At 45.8% G+C, this 17,155-nt stretch overlaps 1 protein-coding gene and 1 non-coding gene across 3 annotated transcripts in view; both read left to right on the plus strand.

Annotated features, from left to right (window-relative positions):
* Positions 1 to 4,744, plus strand: part of EFHD1 (EF-hand domain family member D1) — a 51,502-nt gene extending 46,758 nt beyond the window's left edge. The window contains 1 exon segment of one of the 2 annotated variants that reach the window (NM_001257942.1): positions 3,559 to 4,739. In NM_001257942.1, coding sequence (NP_001244871.1) covers positions 3,559 to 3,693 — 135 coding nt within the window. In that variant the 3' untranslated portion in view covers positions 3,694 to 4,739. 2 annotated transcript variants of the gene reach the window in all.
* LOC114671641 (small nucleolar RNA U13) lies at positions 939 to 1,040 on the plus strand. The gene has a single exon (XR_003721673.1). It is a non-coding gene; the product is annotated as a small nucleolar RNA U13 (small nucleolar RNA).
* Positions 4,745 to 17,155: the final 12,411 nt, after the last annotated feature.

The following is a 17,155-nucleotide window of genomic DNA, read 5'->3' on the forward strand; positions in this document are numbered from 1 at the left end:
TCCCAGCTACTCGGGAGGCTGAAGCTGGAGAATCACTTGAACCCGGGAAGTGGAGGTTGCAGTGAGCTGAGATCACACCATTGAACTCCAGCCTGGGTGACAGAGTGAAACTCCATCTCAAAAAAAAAAAAAAAAAAGAATCTTAACAACTTCAAAAAACGGAATGCAGTGATTACATTTAAGGATGTATATGTTAAAACTCCAAGAATGATTTGAAAATGTTGCTATCATAGGTATATCAAGAAAAAAGTCATTTAAATTAAATATCTCAAAGGTATTTGGTAAAGTTTAATACGCATTCATAATAAAACATTTTAAAATAAGAAAACAATGCTTCTTTAGCACGGTAAAAGAATATTGGCCAAGCGCAATGGCTCACACCTGTAATCCTAGCACTTTGGAAGGCTGAGGCGGGCGGATCACCTGAGGTGGAGAGTTCGAGACCAACCTGACCAACATGGACAAACCTCATCTCTACTAAAAAACAAAATTAGCTGGGCGTGGTGGCGCCTGCCTGTAATCCCAGCTACTCAGGAGACTGAGGCAGGAGAATCGCTTGAACCTGGGAGGCAGAGATTGCAGTGAGCCGAGATCGTACCATTGCACTCCAGCCTGGGCAATGAGAGTGAAACTCCGCCTCAAAAAAAAAAAAAAGGAAAAGAAAAGAAAAAAAAGAATATTTATTTTCCTCATAAATATCAAGGCATTCTATAAAGCAGTAATATTAAATCACACAGTATGGGTGCAGGAATAAACAAATCAGTCAGTGGCACAGGATAGAGAATGGAAACATCTCTTTCATGTGGGAACTTAGAATATGAAGAAAATTGGGAGAATAATGGGCTAGCAATAAAAGGTGCTGAGACAATTAGCTATGCACTTAGGAAGATAAAGTCAAGTCCCTACTTTATACTCTTCACTAAAATAAGTGCACTTAGATCCTTTTGTGGTTCATAATGTGATGACTGGGTTTTCATGCCCATGTGTGAAGTGTGCCTCCCTACAATCTTGTTAAGATGACAGCACATTGCCTTCTGACGGGAAAGAAAAGTGAAATAAGTGAGCTTATTTTTGTGGCTTAAGGGGCCAAATGAGAACACAAAACCACAAAGGTATTAAAAGGAAATTCAGGAAAATGGGTTTAGAACCTCGGGGGTTTAGAAGACCTTCTTAAACATGCCATAAAATGCAAATGGCAGAACGGAAATGCTTGATCAATTTGATTACATCAAAATGTTAAATATGTGTGTCATCCCAAATGCCTTAGAGCTAAAAGATGAGCAAAAAACTGGGAGAAAGTAACTAAAATATGTATAACCAGAGACTAATACCTAGAATTTATAAGGAAAGTAAATATTCTTTTATTTATTTATTTATTTATTTATTTGCCTTATGTAAGTCAAATTGGGGCTGAGCTCAGTGGTACATGCCTATAATCCCAATGCTTTAAGAGGCTGAGGTGGGAGAATTGCTTGAGCCCAGGAGTTTGAGACCAGCCCAGGCAACATAGTGCAACCCCATCTCTACAAAAAATTTTAAAAACTAACCTACAGGTGGCATGCACCTATAGGCCTAGCTGCTCAGGATGCTGAGGTAGGAGGATTGCTTGAGCTCGGGAGTTCGAGGCTGTAGGGGACTGATTGTGCCACTGTACTTCAGCCTCAACCTGGGCGATGGAGCAAGACTGTTTCTTAAAAAAAAAAAAAAGGAACTGCAAATTTTAAAATAATAATATAATAACTGAATAGAAATGTGGGCAAAGGATATAAACGGGCAATTTACAAAAGAGGAAATAAAACAAGGTTGTTGGCTATCTGATTGGCAAAAAGTAAAAACATTAATGATAACCTTGGCAATGTTGTGGGGAAATGAGAGCTTCCAGTTCGTGATTGTGGGGGTGTAAATCAGAACAGCAGCTTTGGAGAACAATGTAATAGTCTATTAAAATAACATACATAAGGCTGGGTGTGGTGGCTCATGCCTGTAATTCTAGCACTTTGAGAGGCTGAGGCGGGTGAATTGCTTGAGCTCAAGAGTTCAAGACCAGCCTGGGTGACATGGTAAAACCCTGCCTCTACTAAAAATACAGAAATTAGCCAGGCATGTGATGACGTGTTCCTGTAATCCCAGCTGCTAGAGTGGCTGAGGCAGAAGGATCAGTTGAGCCCCGGAGGCACAGGTTGCAGTGAGCTAAGATTGCGGCATTACACTCCAGCCTGGGCAAGAGTGAGACTGTCTTAAAAAAAAAAAAAAAAAAAAAGTACATACTCAACGAGTTTGGAAATTTTACAAATTGAGACACACTCACAGAATCAGTTCTAGAACAGATGATTTTTAGATGGTGTTATCCGATATGATATTATTGAAGACAAATTGTTGATTTAAAATACTCAAATGGCACCAAATTCCATTCACAATACCAGCAAAACCATGTAATATCCAGAAGCAAATATAGGACGACTGATTTAGTGAGCAACATAAAGGCATAAGTGAATGAAAACTAGGCATTCAGCGAAAACTGTATTTTTAAAAATTATTATTGTTATTTTGAGATGGAGTCTCACTGCAGCCTCGACCACCAAGGCTCAAGTGATTCCCCTGCCTCAGCCCCTGAGTAGCTGGGATTACAGGCACATGTCACCACGCCTGGCTATTTTTTGTATTTTTAGTAGGGACAGGGTTTCACCATATTGGCCAGGCTGGTCTCAAACTCCTGGCCTCAGGTGATCCGCCCGCTTCAGCCTCCCAAAGTGCTGGGATTACAGGCTTGAGTCACCACCACACCCAGCCCACGGAGAAATGTATTTTAAAGGTATCCCTTTGCCATAGGCAGATGGATGCAATTCCAGTCAAAATCCCATGAGGGGACTGGGTGCAGTGGCTCATGCCTGTAATCCTAGCACTTTGGGAGGTCAGGGCCGGTGAATCACCTGAGGTCAGGAGTTCGAGACCAGCCTGACCAATATGGTGAAACCCCTTCTCTACTAAAAATATAAAAATTAGCCAGGCATGGTGATGTGCGCCTGTAGTCCTAGCTACTCGGGAGGCTGAGACAGAAGAATTGCTTGAACCTGGGAGGCGGAGATTGCAGTGAACCAAGATCATGCCACTGCACTCCAGCCTGAGCGACAGAGTGAGACTCCGTCTCAAAAAAAAAAAAAAAAAAAAAATCCCCTCAGGGGATTCATTTTAGTTTGCCTTTTTCCCTACAACTGAACAATATTAGTGTGAAATTAAAATAATGTAAAAGTGGTTAATAAACTGGGATGTTAAACTGTATCCTGAAAAAAACGTCAAGTAGAATGACCAACCCCAGCAAAAGAAGCACATGGGGGCACAGCAACAAATCCAGTGATGTGTTAGAGATGGTGTCTGTGCCAACAGAAAGCAACTTCTGAAGGCCACACGGAAAGAGTGCTTGCTGGGGTCCTGCCCTCCATAGGCCCACGTTGCCTTGTCCCTAGGTCTGCTGAATGGGCTGTTCGCTCAGGTGTCAGCAGCTCCAGGGTCCTCTGCCCTGCCTTACTCTGTTGGTCTGTGTCTGCTGTTTCTCTGCAGGTCCAAGCCTTGTCATCGGCCAGTAAGTTTGAAGCGGAGTTGAAAGCTGAGCAAGATGAGCGGAAGCGGGAGGAGGAGGAGAGGCGGCTTCGCCAGGCGGCCTTCCAGGAGCTCAAGGCCAACTTCAGTACATAGTCCTGCTGACCTTGCCCTCTGCCCACAGCTGTGCCTCACAGATGCCCCAGGAAGAGATGACAGGCATCTTCATCACTGCTGCCAGTCCCCTCCTGAGCCAGCATCTCCACCCATCACCCTGTGCCAGCTCCCATGCCAGCCTTCATTCCTCCCAGTGTCCAAGCCCCTCCGGGGGTCCTGGGGTGGGCCAGATGCCTGCCCATCTCTGTCTCCGGCCTCTGCTCCTCCACCCTACCCGTAGCCAGAACTTGTATCTTCTCAGCGACCTTCACTTCGTCCTTGTCCCTTTACCATTCCACATCAAAGAGTAGTCTCTGTCAATTTGTAAAGATATGTCTGTCTTTTTGGGTCCTCAGAGAAAATGCCCACTTTCAAGAGGAATTCTCTGCACTCCTCTGCTTCCCATCCAGCTTGCCTGTTCTCATCTTTGGTAGGATTCTGCCAGTTGCTTTTACATCTTCTGTTCCTGGGTAATGGTGGGTCTTAATGGAGGCTGGGTGGACCACTGCCCATTCACTCTTCAACAGGAGGAACAGCATGCCGCCACGGTGACACACATTAGAGAAAGGACAGAGGTCTGCTCCTTCCTGCCACCTTTCTCCTGGCCCCTTAGCATTCCCCCAGTCCCTCCCTCTTCACCCTGCTCGTCTGTGTCTTCCCAGTTCAGCCTTTTTCCTACTCCTAAATACTGTGCTACTTCACTGTAAGAATGAAAGCACAGTTAGGATACCAATGAGTAAAAGGGTTCCTGGTCACTCTGACTCTGTGCAAATTGTATTACAGTAGACCCCTGACATTCCCAAGTGATAGATCCAGGGCCTTTCAAACATCCCCAAAGTCATGGCCATGCTCACCATTAGCCAGTTTCTAACATCTGTTTCAGGGTATCGAGCTGTAGATGTTCTTACCCCCCATACTTGTGAGTTCTTGGAGTTGCTCCCAAATACAAGGGGTTATGTTGTATTTTTAACAAATATATCCTGTTGTCATATTTATTCTCTTTTGTAACTGCTATCTTTACAATAAAGAAATCACCTGCCTTTCTATCTCACAGCTGTTTCTTTTTACATTGTACAAATAATGTGACCATCACATCAACGTGCCTGGAATTTTCTTGAATTAAAGGAGAGAGTAGGGTATTTTCTATAGGAGCCAAGTCCCATCCAGGGCTTCTGTTTGACACCGAGTCCTGAAGTACAGTTAGAAATGGGAACTAGAGGCCAGGCACGGTAGCTCACGTCTGTGGTCCCAGCACTTTGGGAGGCTGAGGCGGGCGGATCACTTGAGGTCAGGAGTTCAAGACTAGCCTGGTCAACATGGTGAAACCCCATTTCTAGTAAAAATATAGCTGGCCTGGTGGTGCACACCTGTAATCCCAGCTACTCAGGAGGCTGAGGTGGGAGAATCCCTTGAACCAGGGAGGCAGAGTTTGCAGTGAGCAGAGATGGTGCCGCTGCACTCCAGCATAGGCAACAGAGCAAGACTCCATCTCAAAAAAAAAAAAAAAGAAGAAATGAGAACTAGAGGGCTGTTTTTCACTCTATAGGGTTCAGAGTACTGAGCTTATCTGTTGCACTCCCCTTCCCTTCTGTGAAGATGCCTTCAGCTGCAGGGAAAAACCACAGCTTCATTTCTTTTGCTTCTTAGATCCCTGGAAACTGTGATGAGAGCCAATGCCCCTCCCTCGTATGTATAATCCAGGATATTTGGGCTACCCATGCAAGGACCTCTGTCCCAAGAGAACACCCTTTGCTCCTCAGGAAGGATCATTCTGTGTTACACAAATCCAAGACCTATGCTTTGCAGACATCATTTTTCTAGCTGGTGTCACCCTCTAGTCTCCCTACCAGAGGGGACGGACATGAAAAAGGAGTAGAGATCCTTACCATATGATCCAGCAATCCTACTCCTTCCTATTTCTTCAGAGTACATGAGTGCTTATGTCCACACAAAAACCTGCACATGAAGCTTTTGTTTTTTTATTTTTTTGAGACAAGGTCTAGCACTGTAACCCAGGCTGGAGTGCAGTGGCGCGAAGATGGCTCACTGCAGCCTCAACCTCCTAGGCTCAAGTGATCCTCCTGCCTCAGCCTCCCAAAGTGCTGGGATTGCAAGCATGGGCCACTGTGGCCGGCCTGCACATGAATCTTTATAGCAGCTTTATTCCTAATTGCATAGACTTGGAAACAATCAAAATGTTCCTCAATAGGTGAGTGCATAAACGATGATACATCTGCACAGTTGAATATTATTCAGTGATGAGAAGTATTTACCAATAGAAAGAAATGAGTTATCAAGTAATGAGAAGGGAGGAAACTTACATGGATACTGCTAAGTGAAAAGCCAGTCCTAATCTGGGTGTGGGGCACTTGTTCATGGTTCTAGCTGCTCGCGGCTGAAGAGGAAGGATAACTGGAGCCTCGGAGTTCGAGTGCAGCCTGAGCAACATAGTGAGACCCCATCTCAAAAAAAAAAAAAAAAAAAAGCCAATCTGAAAAGGCTACATACTATTTGATACCAACTATGGTATGACATCCTGGGAAAGGTAAAAGTGTGAAGACAGTGAAAAGATCAGTGGTTGTCAGCAAGGAGAGGGGGAGGACTTTTAGGGCAGTAAAACTTATTCTCCATGATGCTATCGATGCTGCTGGATGAATGTCATACATCTGTCAAAACCTATAGAATGTGCAACACAAAGAATGCACCCTAGGCCAAGTGCAGTGGCTCATGCCTGAAATCCCAGCACTTTGGGAAGTGGAGGCAGGAAGATTGCTCAAGCTCAGGGGTTCGAGACCAGCCTGGGCAATATAGTTGTACCCTGAGTCTACAAAAAACTTTTAAAAAGCCAAGCTTGGCTGGGAGTGGTGGCTCAGCACTTTGGGAGGCTGAGGCAGGGGGATTGCTTGAGCTCAAGAATTTGAGACCAGCTGGGGCAATATGGTGAAACCCTATTTCTATCAAAAATTCAAAAAAAAAATTAGCTGGGCATGGTGGCAGCCACCTGTGGTCCCGGCTACTCAGAAGACTGAGGCTGAGGTGGGAGGATTGCTTGAGCCCAAGAAGTGGAGGTTGCAGTGAGCCGAGATCGTGCCACTGCACACCAACCTGGGTGACAGAGTGAGACCGTGTCTCAAAAAGAAAAATAAAGGCCAAGTGTGGTGGCATGCACCTGTGCTCTCAACTACTCAGGAGGCTGAGGTGGAAGGATGGCTTGAGCCCGGGAGGAGAAGGTTGCAGTGAGCCAGGATCATGCCACTGCACTCCAGCCTGGGTGACTGATTGAGAGCCTGTCTCGAAAAGGAAAGAGAAGAATGCATCCTAATATTAACTATGGAGTTTAATAATGCGTCAATATGGGCATGTCAATTGTAACAAATATACCACATTAAAATAACATAATAATAGGGAATGGGGAGTTGGGGTGAGAGGGGTACATAGGAACATGTACTTTTGGCTCCATATTTCTGTAAACCTGAAACTTCTCTAAAAAATACAGTCTAGGGTGGGTGTGGTTCATGCCTGTAATCCCAACACTTTGGGAGGCCTAGGTGGGCGGATCACCTGAGGTCAGTAGTTCGAGACCAGCCTGGCCAACATGGTGAAACCCTGTCTCTACTAAAAATGCAAAATATTAGCTGGGAGTGGTGGTACACGCCTATAATCCCAGCTACCCGGGAGGCTGAAGCAGGAGAATCGCTTGAAAACCAGAAGGCGGAGGTTGCAGTGAGGTGAGATCGTGCCACCATACTCCAGCCTGGATGACAGAGCAAGACTCCATCTCAAAAAGATAAATAAATAAATAAACATCTAATGGTGAAGGAGACAAGAAAAAAAAGCCTATTAATTTAAAAAGAAGGAAGAGAATGGAGATAGCAGTGTCATTACTTGAAGCATCCGTTTGCCTTTCTGGACAAGTGGGCCCACGTGAGAACTAAAACTCTTGATTGCTTGTTACAGACTGTGAAAATAAAAATAAACGGCCGGGCGCGGTGGCTCAAGCCTGTAATCCCAGCACTTTGGGAGGCCGAGACGGGCGGATCACGAGGTCAGGAGATCGAGACCATCCTGGCTAACACAATGAAACCCCGTCTCCACTAAAAATACAAAAAAATTAGCCGGGCGTGGTGGCGGCGCCTGTAGTCCCAGCTACTCGAGAGGTTGAGGCAGGAGAATGGCGGGAACCCGGGAGGCGGAGCTTGCAGTGAGCCGAGATCACTGCAAGATCAGTGAGCCGAGATCAGTGCAGTGAGCCACTGCACTCCAGCCTGGGCGACAGAGCGAGACTCCGCCTCAGGAAAAAAAAAAAAAAAAAAAAAAGAAAAGAAAAATAAGCAAATAAGGCTGGGTGCAGTGACTCATGCCTGTAATCCCAGCACCTTGGGAGGCTGATGCAGGTGGATTACTTGAGGTCAGGAGTTTGAGACCCACCTGGCCAACATGTCAAAACCTCATCTCTGCTAAAAATACAAAAAAATTAACCGGGCATGGTGGCATGTGCCTGTAGTCCCAGCGACTCGAGAGGCTGAGGCAGGAGAATCCCTTGAACCCTGGGAGGCAGAGGTTGCAGTGAGCCAAGATCACGCCACTGCATTCCAGCCTGGGTGACACTGTCTCAAAAAATAAAAATAAAAATAAATAAATAAAACTTTTGATTGCAAGCAATAGAAAATCCAACACAAAAGGACTTCAGACAAAACAGGACACATTGGACCATGTCACTACAAAGGCCAGGGAGAGGATGTCGTTCCTCCCTCTTGGCCACAAAGTCCCCCAGAGGCTGCTCCCTTGTGCCTCCCGCCCTCTGTCTCCAGTGCCATGATCACAGCTCAGACCTTCATAGGTTCCTTCCTGGGTCTCTACCGTGGGCTCCTCACTGGTTTCTCTGCCCTCATTATAACCTGATTGTCTACTTTGCAGCTGGAGTAATCCTTAGAAAATGCAAACCTGTTCCTAACATCTCCCCTTCAATTTTTGATTCCCCACTTTCAGGATCTGGCCCCAACTCATCTCTCCAGCTCCATCTCTTGTCCCTCCTCCCTGTCCTGTCTCCTTCCAAACTCTATACTCCTGGTATGTGCAATGCCTAACCGATCCTAGAAAATTCCACACCTCCAGGCTTTTGCATATGCAGTTTCCTCTGCCTGGCACTCCCTCCCTCCCTTCCACAGGTGGGCTACTTCTCACTGTTAAAGACTCAGCTCAGAGATTATCTTCAGGAAGCTTCCTTGATGCTCCCAGCCCAGGTAAATTGTCCCTTCTCAGGGCTCCCATTTCCCCCTGAGTTTCTCTCTACTGTAATCCTGACAGCTTGAGGCAGTAGCCCTCTTTTTACTTCTCAGCCTCCCTGTTTGGACTGTGAACTCTTTGCAGGGCAGGAAGTTTGCCTTGCCTATGCTATAGGCCCAGCATGCTGCGTGGCATGTAGCAGGCAACCCTTGCATGATGGTTTTACAAGGACATGCCAGGTTTGTTAGAGCAGACAGATGGGCAAGGCAGGATCATTACCACTGATGTCAGAGATCTTCTGAGTACTCCACCATGAGAGCCTGAGGGGCCAGCTCTGAAAGTGGAGACTGGCCGGGTGCGATGGCTCATGCCTGTAATCCCAGCACTTTGGGAGGCCGAGGCGGGCGGATCACCTGAGGTCAGGAGTTCGAGACCAGCCTGACCAACATGGAGAAACCTCGTCTCTACTAAAAACACAAAATTAGTCGGGTGTGGTGGTGCATGCCTGTAATCTCAGCTATTCGGGAGGCTGAGGCAGGGGAATTGCTTGAACCCAGGAGGTGAAGATTGCTGTGAGCTGAGATTGTGCCACTTGCACTCCAGCCTGGGCAATAAGAGTGAAATTCCATCTCAAAAAAAAAAAAAAAAAAAAAAAAAGAAAAGAAAAGAAAAGAAAGAAAGGAAAAGAAAGAAAGTGGAGAGAGCAGAGCTTGTGGGAATATCTTTCTCACTGGAAGAGAGAGAAGTCACTCCTCAGGGCCCTCCTTTGACTGAGCAATAGGAAACACAACACACCAATTAGTCTTGCCTAGGCCCTGGAGGCTGTGTGATGTAATGGAATTTGGACTCCAACACTAGGCAAGTAATTGAACCTCACTGAGCCTCCGTTTCCTCACCTGTAAAATGGGCACGATGATGACCTACCTGGAAGATTCCATGCCTGCCATATATTTAGTGCTCAGGACACATGGGTCCCCTTTCTCCCCTCCCTCCTCCACTACTGTAACTCTGTCTCCTCCTGAGCCCTGAGTCTCCACAGTTAGGTCCAAGAGTCTTAGGCCAGGGTAGCCCAGAAGTGCTCAGTCCTGGCTGCTGTCTTGGCTACAAGTGCAGATGCCCATGGACCCAGGTTCTCTGTTATTTTGAGACCCCTTTCCTGACCAGCCCAGGGAATTTCTGCCATCTGCCGGCTCACTTGCATGCTCCTGGCGGCTGCCAGTTACTGAATGTGGCCTGACAGCTGTGGCTTTGTCACTACTCAGATTTCTCCTTGTCTGCCTGTCCACAAGGCCAGATGCTGGCACATCCCTGCCCACCTGGACTGACTGTACTATACAAGAATGATGATTCCATAGCTGCCTTCTGGGTCCTGTGATGGCAGTGGGGCTCTCAGGAGCCAATTCAGAATTCTACAATTTAGAAGGGCTGGGCATGGTGTCTCATGCCTGTAATCCCAACACTTTGGGAGCCCAAGGCAGGAGGATTGCTTCAGCCCATGACTTCAAGACCAGCCTGGCCAACACGGCGAAACCCCATTTCTACAAACAAATACAAAAAAATTTAGTCGGGCATCGTGGTGGGCACCTGTAGTCCCAGCTACAAGGGAGGCTGAGGCAGGAAGATCACTTGAGCCTGGGAAGTCAAGGCTGAAATGAGCTGAGATCACACCACCACGCTCCAGCCTGGTGACAAAGCAAAATTCTATAACTTAGGGAGGCACTAAGGATGAGACCTCAGCAGGGGTCAATTTTTTTTCCTCCACTCCTTTCCAAAACCAGTGGCTTTTGTCATTCTGCCATGGGGTGTTGAGCATGTACATTGCTGTTGCCATCTTGTTATTAGTAGTATTTTTTCTTTTTCTTTTTTTGAGACAGGGTCTCGCTCTGTCACCCAGGTTGGAGCGCAGTGGCACGATCTCAGCTCACTGCAACCTTCATCTCCCAGGCGCAAGCGATTCTCATGCTTCAGCCTCCTGAACAACTGGAACTACAGGCGCATGCCACCATGTCCAGTTACTTTTTGCATTTTTGGTAGAGAAGGGGTTTTATCATGTTGGCCAGCCTGGTCTCGAACTCCTGAGCTCAAGCAATCCGCCCACTTTGGCCTCCCAAAGTGCTGGGATTACAGGTTTGAGCCACTGCACCTGGCCTCTATTTTTCTTTACAGAGTCAATCAAGTTAAAGCTGTTGCCTTGTTGGTTTTTTACTTATTTTTATTTTTGTAGAGACAGAATCTTGCTCTGTCACTCAGACTGGAGTGCAGTGACGTGATCATAGCTCACTGCAGCCTCAAATTCTGGGACTCAAGCGATCCTCCCACTTCAGCCTCCCAACTAGCTGGAACTATAGGCACAGGCCACCATGCTTGGCTAGCTGTTACCTTTTGAAGGGCAATTTGGTAGACTGTTAAAATTAAAAATTGTATTTGTATTATTTATGTTTATGTTAACAAATCACATTGTGACTTAGTGGCTTAAAACAATGATTAATATTTATTATCTCACACAGTTTCTGAGGGCCAGGAATTTAGAAGCAATTTGACTGGGTAGTTGGTTTGGGCTCAGGGTCTCTCATGAGGCTGCAGCAAAATGCCAGCTGGGACTACAGTCATCTGAAGGCTTGACTGAGACTGGGGAACCTGCTTCCAACACAACTTACTCCTGTGATTGATGCTGGCTATTGGCAGGAGGCCTCAGTTGCCTGCCATGTGAACCTCTCCATGAGGCTGCTTGAGTGTCCTCACAGCATGGCAGCTGGCTTCCCCCAGAGCAAGTGATATGAGAGAGTAAAGGGCAAGCCTTTTAAGACCTAGCTTCCTGAATCACACTCTGCTATTCTACTAGTCACATAGGTCAGCCCTATTGGCAAAAGTCATTGGGAGTCATCTTAGAGGCTGGCTACTTTGGAATCAGTCAGAGTTCTTAATTGCAAGTAACAGAATCTAAACCAGACTGATTTAAGCAGAAAAGGAATTGATTGAAAAGACAAGGAGGAGTCCCCAGAATCACCAGCAGGGCTGGGGGGTGCAGGCTAAGGAAGCAGGCAGGAGGCCAGGAGGCTGGGACAGCAGCCAAAAGCACACCATGGGAACCAGTTGCTGCCCTGGCTGACAAGTGTGCTGTGGTGTCCTGCTTCTTCAGGTCATTTACTCCACATCAGAATCTGAGTCTGAGCCTAGTCACATGCCCACATGTCAGGAGTGGGACAGGAGAGTATCTGGGCTTTTTGTGTTCTGTAAGGGGAGGCAAGCTCTGCCAGCCACCAAGATTCTCATTTTCCACAAACATGGGAAAGAATTTCAGTATTTCAACTGAAAGTAATTCACTATCTTAGTTCAGCAGAACTGTCATAAAGAACGGCAGGTGTCCACTGCAGAGATACTCATGAGCTTTGGCCCAGAAATGTATCCTATAGGTAAGTATAAAAATGAACAAGGATGTATTTAAGGGAATACTCATTACAGTGTTGTTTGTAATAGCAAAAATGCTGGAAACAATCAGCATATCCATCAGCAGGGGATTGGTTCAGTATATTAGATACATCCACGTAAGCGTGCACTGATAGGCAGCCACTGAAAAAACATGGATGCCACCAAGACATCTTGTTTCTTGGAAACAGGCCAGGAGCAGAACAGCATGCACAGTAATGCTCAGGTGTTCCGTTTTGTTTTGTTTTTTAGTTGGGAGGAATAAAGTCATGTGTATTAGTCCATTCTCATATTGCTATAAAGAACTACCTGAGACTGAGTAAGTTATGAAGAAAAGAGGTTTAATTGGCTCATGGTTCCACAGGCTGTACAGGAATCATGGCTGGGGCAGGCCTTAGGAAACTTACAATCATGGAAGAAGGTGAAGGGGACGCCAGCACAAAGCAGGAAGTGCTACACACTTTCAAACAACCAGGTCTCCTGAGGACTCTATCATGAGAACAGCAAGGTGGAAGTCTGCCTCCATGATTCAATCACCTCCCACCAGGCCCTCCTCCAATATTAGGAATTACAATTCAACATGAGATTTGAGTGGCGACACAGAACCAAACCATATCACTCTGTCTCTACCCAAGTGGACTGTAAGCTTTATAAGGTGGGTGATCAGGTGGATTTGGGAGCAACCATTGAATCTCCAGCACTTAGTGGTACTGAGAATGAAGGAAAATGCCATACTTGTTTTGTTTGTTTGAGACGGAGTTTTGCTCTCGTTGCCCAGGCTGGAGTGCAGTGGCATAATCTCGGCTCACCGCAACCTCCGCCTCCTGGGTTCAAGCGATTCTCCTGCCTCAGCCTCTTGAGTAGCTGGGATTACAGGCATGTGCCACCATGCCCGGCTAGGTTTTTTTTCTTTTTTTGTATTTTTAGTAGAGATAGAGTTTCTCCATGTTGGTCAGGCTGGTCTTGAACTCCCGACCTCAGGTGATCCACCTGCCTCAGCCTCACGAAGTGCAGGTGTGAGCCACTGCATCGGGCCTTTTTTTTTTTCTTTTTTCGCTCTGTTGCCCAGGTTGGAGTGCAGTGGCATGATCTTAGTTCACCTCAACCTCTACCTCCTGGATTCAAGTGATTCTCCTGCCTCAGCCTCCCAAATAGCTGGGACTACAGGTGCTCGCCACCACACGTAGCTAATTTTTGTAATTTTAGTAGAGACGGGGTTTCATCATATTGATCAGACTGGTCTTGAACTCCTGACCTCAGGTGAGTCACCCGCCTCGGCCTCCCAAAGTGCTGGGATTACAGGCATGAGCCACCGCACCTGGCTGGAGAATGCCATACTTGTTAATGCATGCAACATTTTTGGGGAGACCACACAAGAAATTGATGGAAGGAGAACCTGAGGGTCCTAGATAGGTCTTGCGGCGGGGAGGATTTAAATTTTTTCCTTTATATGTGTTTGAATTCTAAAAACTATGAAACCATAAACATGTATTGCTTTAGTACTACAATGACTACTACTACCACCACCACCAGCACCTCAATTGTTAATAACAGTTAATAAAAAAGACAGGGGGCTGGGTGTGGTTGCTCATGTGTGTAAACCCAACACTTTGGGAGGCCGAGGTGGGTGAATCACCTGAGATCAAGAGTTCGAGACCAGCCTGGCCAACATGGCGAAACTCTGTCTCTACTAAAAATACAAAAATTAGCCAGGCATGGTGGCACACACCTGTAATCTCAGCTGCTAGGGAAGCCATGGCAGGAGAATTGCTTGAACCCTGGAGGCGGAGGTTGCAGTGAGCCAAGATTATGCCACTGCACTCCAGCCTGGGCAACAGAGTGAGACTCTGTCTCAAAAATAAATTAACAAATTAAAAATAAATTAAAAAGAGAGGGGAATGTCTGACCACAAAGAAAACAAGAAGAGCACATCCCACTTGAATGTGCAAGTGGGAACCCTCTGGGATAGCAGAAATATGAAACCCTAAAGATGGAAAATTCTCAGATAAAAATGAATAACATTTTGGGATGCATCATGGGACATTAGTTGAAAGGATACATTTATTGTATTACAAGGTTTTTTTAAAAAATGATTTGATGTCTTGTACATTCAGAGGTTGGAAATGAGAACAGAATTAAAAATATGCAATTACATTTATAATAAAAATGTTTTTCTAGCATAAAAATGGGTTTCTTTTCATAGTTATTGTCTGCATAGCCTTTCTTGTTTGTTCAGTTCTCCGGTACAATTATCTTTTTTTTTTTTTTCCACCTAAGCTGGAGTACAGTGGCATAATCATAGCTCACTACCGCATGAAACTCCAGGACTCAAAAGAGCCTTCCACCTCAGCCTCCCAAGTAGCTGAAACTACAGGTGTGTGCCACCACACCCGGCCAATTTAAAAACATTCTCTTTATTTATTTAGAGATAGTCTTGTTCTGTTGTCCAGGCTGGAGTGCAGTGGCACAATCTCAGCTCACTGCAACCTTCACCTCCCAGGTTCAAGAGATTCTCACGTCTCAGCCCCCAAGTAGCTGGCATTACAGGCACACACCACCATGCCTGGCTAATTTTTGTATTTTTAGTAGAGACGGGGTTTCTCCATGTTGGCCAGGCTGGTCTTAAACTCCTGGCCTCAAGTGATCCACCTACCTCGGCCTCTCTAAGTGCTGGGATTACAGGTGTGAGCCATTGCACCTGGCCTAAAAACACTTTTTTTTGTTTTTGTTTTTGTTTTTGTTTTTTTTTAGAGATGAGGTCTAACTATGTTGCCCACATTGGTCGTGAACTCCCAGTCTCAAGCAATCTCCTGCCTCAGCCTTTCAAGTAGCTGGCATTACAGGTGCAAGAATCTGCACCAAGCATGGGGAACACAGTTCAATCCATAACAGTGATGTTCCAGCTACTGTTGGTGTAAACAAATTACCCCAAAACATAGTGGCTTATAACACCCATTTTATGATGCTGACGGTTTTGGTGGATCAGGAATTCAGAGAAGGCACAGTAAGGATACTTGTCCCTGCTTCTTGATGTCTTAGGCTTTGACGTCTGGGTGTGACTAGACAGCTCAGGGCTGGGATCATCTGGTGAGATTTTTCACTCAGACGTCTGGTTGTTGATGCTGTCAGCTGGGACCTCAGTTGGGGCTATTGATGGGACAACAACGTGGACCTCTCCGTGTGGTTTGTGCTTCAGGCAGCTTCAGGGACTGCCAAACTGTTTTTGCTTCAAACAAGACTGTTTCAGGAAGCAAGGTGGAAGGCATATCACCTCTTATGATCTAGCACTGATGTCAAGTCATTTTACTTCTACCACTTTCTATTGGTGATAGTGTCCAAGGGACCGGGAATTAGACTTTACCTCTAGAAAGGATAGCGAAGGTGCTAGAGAAGTATGTCAAATGGAAGATATTCTTGCAGCCATCTTTAGAAAAATACAATGTTACAGGTGATTTTTTTTTGAGACAGGATCTTGCTGTCTTTTTTTTTTTTTTTTGAGACAGGATCTTGCTGTGCTGCCCAGGGTGGAGTGCAGTAGTGTGATCCCAGCTCACTGCAGCCCTGATCTCCCAGGCTCAAGCAATCCTCCTGTCTTGGCCTCCCAAAGTGCTAGGATTACAGGTGTGAGCCACCACGCCCAGCTATGTGCTTATGACAAGTTAAACTTGTTTTGGATTAAACTCCTTACCTTCCTACCATCCTCAAATGATCTATTATTCTCAACTTCTGTTTCTATAAATGACGCACTATAGCTAAAACTTTATTATCCCTGACAAAAGCATGCATCAGTCTACTGTTGTAATTTAATACCACTATTTAGTGAAACACTGGAAAGACAGTTACTAAAAGGAGAAGAGAAAAGAAAAGCCCCCTTCCTAAAGAGTAGATAATCAAGTATCAATTGGGTTTTATTGGTGTTTGTTAAGCATTTACTGTGTGTCAGGGTAATACCAGCTGCAGAGGTTGCTGGATGGAATAACGCAGCACGCACAATGGTTAAAAGCAGGGATTTTTTTCAGCCTTTTTTTTAGACAGGGTCTCACTCTGTCACCCAGGCTGGAGTGCAGTGGCACACAATCTCGGTTCACTGCAACCTCTGCTTCCCAGGCTCAAGTGATCCTCCCACCTCAGCCTCCCGACTAGCTGGGACTACAGATCTACATTACCATGCCCAGCTACTGTTTTTTGATATTTTTAGTAGAGATGGGGTTTCTCCATGTTGGCCAGGCTGGTCTTGAACTCCTGAACTCAGGTGATCCGACTGTCTCAGCCTCCCAAAGTGCTGGTATTACAGGTGTGAGCCATCATGCCTGGCCACCTGTATATATTTGTCTCAAATTGCAGAACTGTGCAGTAAAAATGCTAAATTTTACTGTGTGCAAATTATATCTTAATTTAAAATAATATACATATAGGCAATGTACAGATGGCATGACAAGTTGGTTAGGGACATGGGCTCTGCAATCAGCCAGCCTGGGCTTGGAAATCCTGGTTGAGATTCGGAGACGGTAAGCACTTCTCTCGGAAGCCTTGTTGGATTGCTCCGTAGCTCTCTCACTAGGATCACAAGAGACAGTGCAAGGAAAGCATTTAATGAGGTGGTCAGCACATAACAAGTATTAGTATTACTTTTTTCCTTAAAAACAGCTCAAGGGGTAAACTCTTTGGTCTAATGGAGGCACAGAGGCAGTAACACATGGACTGGCAGGAGTTGTAGGTTGGGAAGAAGTGGGGTAAGTGTTGGGAATGGCATTGCAACAGGATGGAACAGCATGCGCAAAGGCTAAAACAATGTCTTGTTTACGAATCT

The sequence above is a fragment of the Macaca mulatta genome, chromosome 12, assembly GCF_049350105.2.
Source record: "Macaca mulatta isolate MMU2019108-1 chromosome 12, T2T-MMU8v2.0, whole genome shotgun sequence".
In the NCBI taxonomy this organism is placed as follows: domain Eukaryota; kingdom Metazoa; phylum Chordata; class Mammalia; order Primates; family Cercopithecidae; genus Macaca; species Macaca mulatta.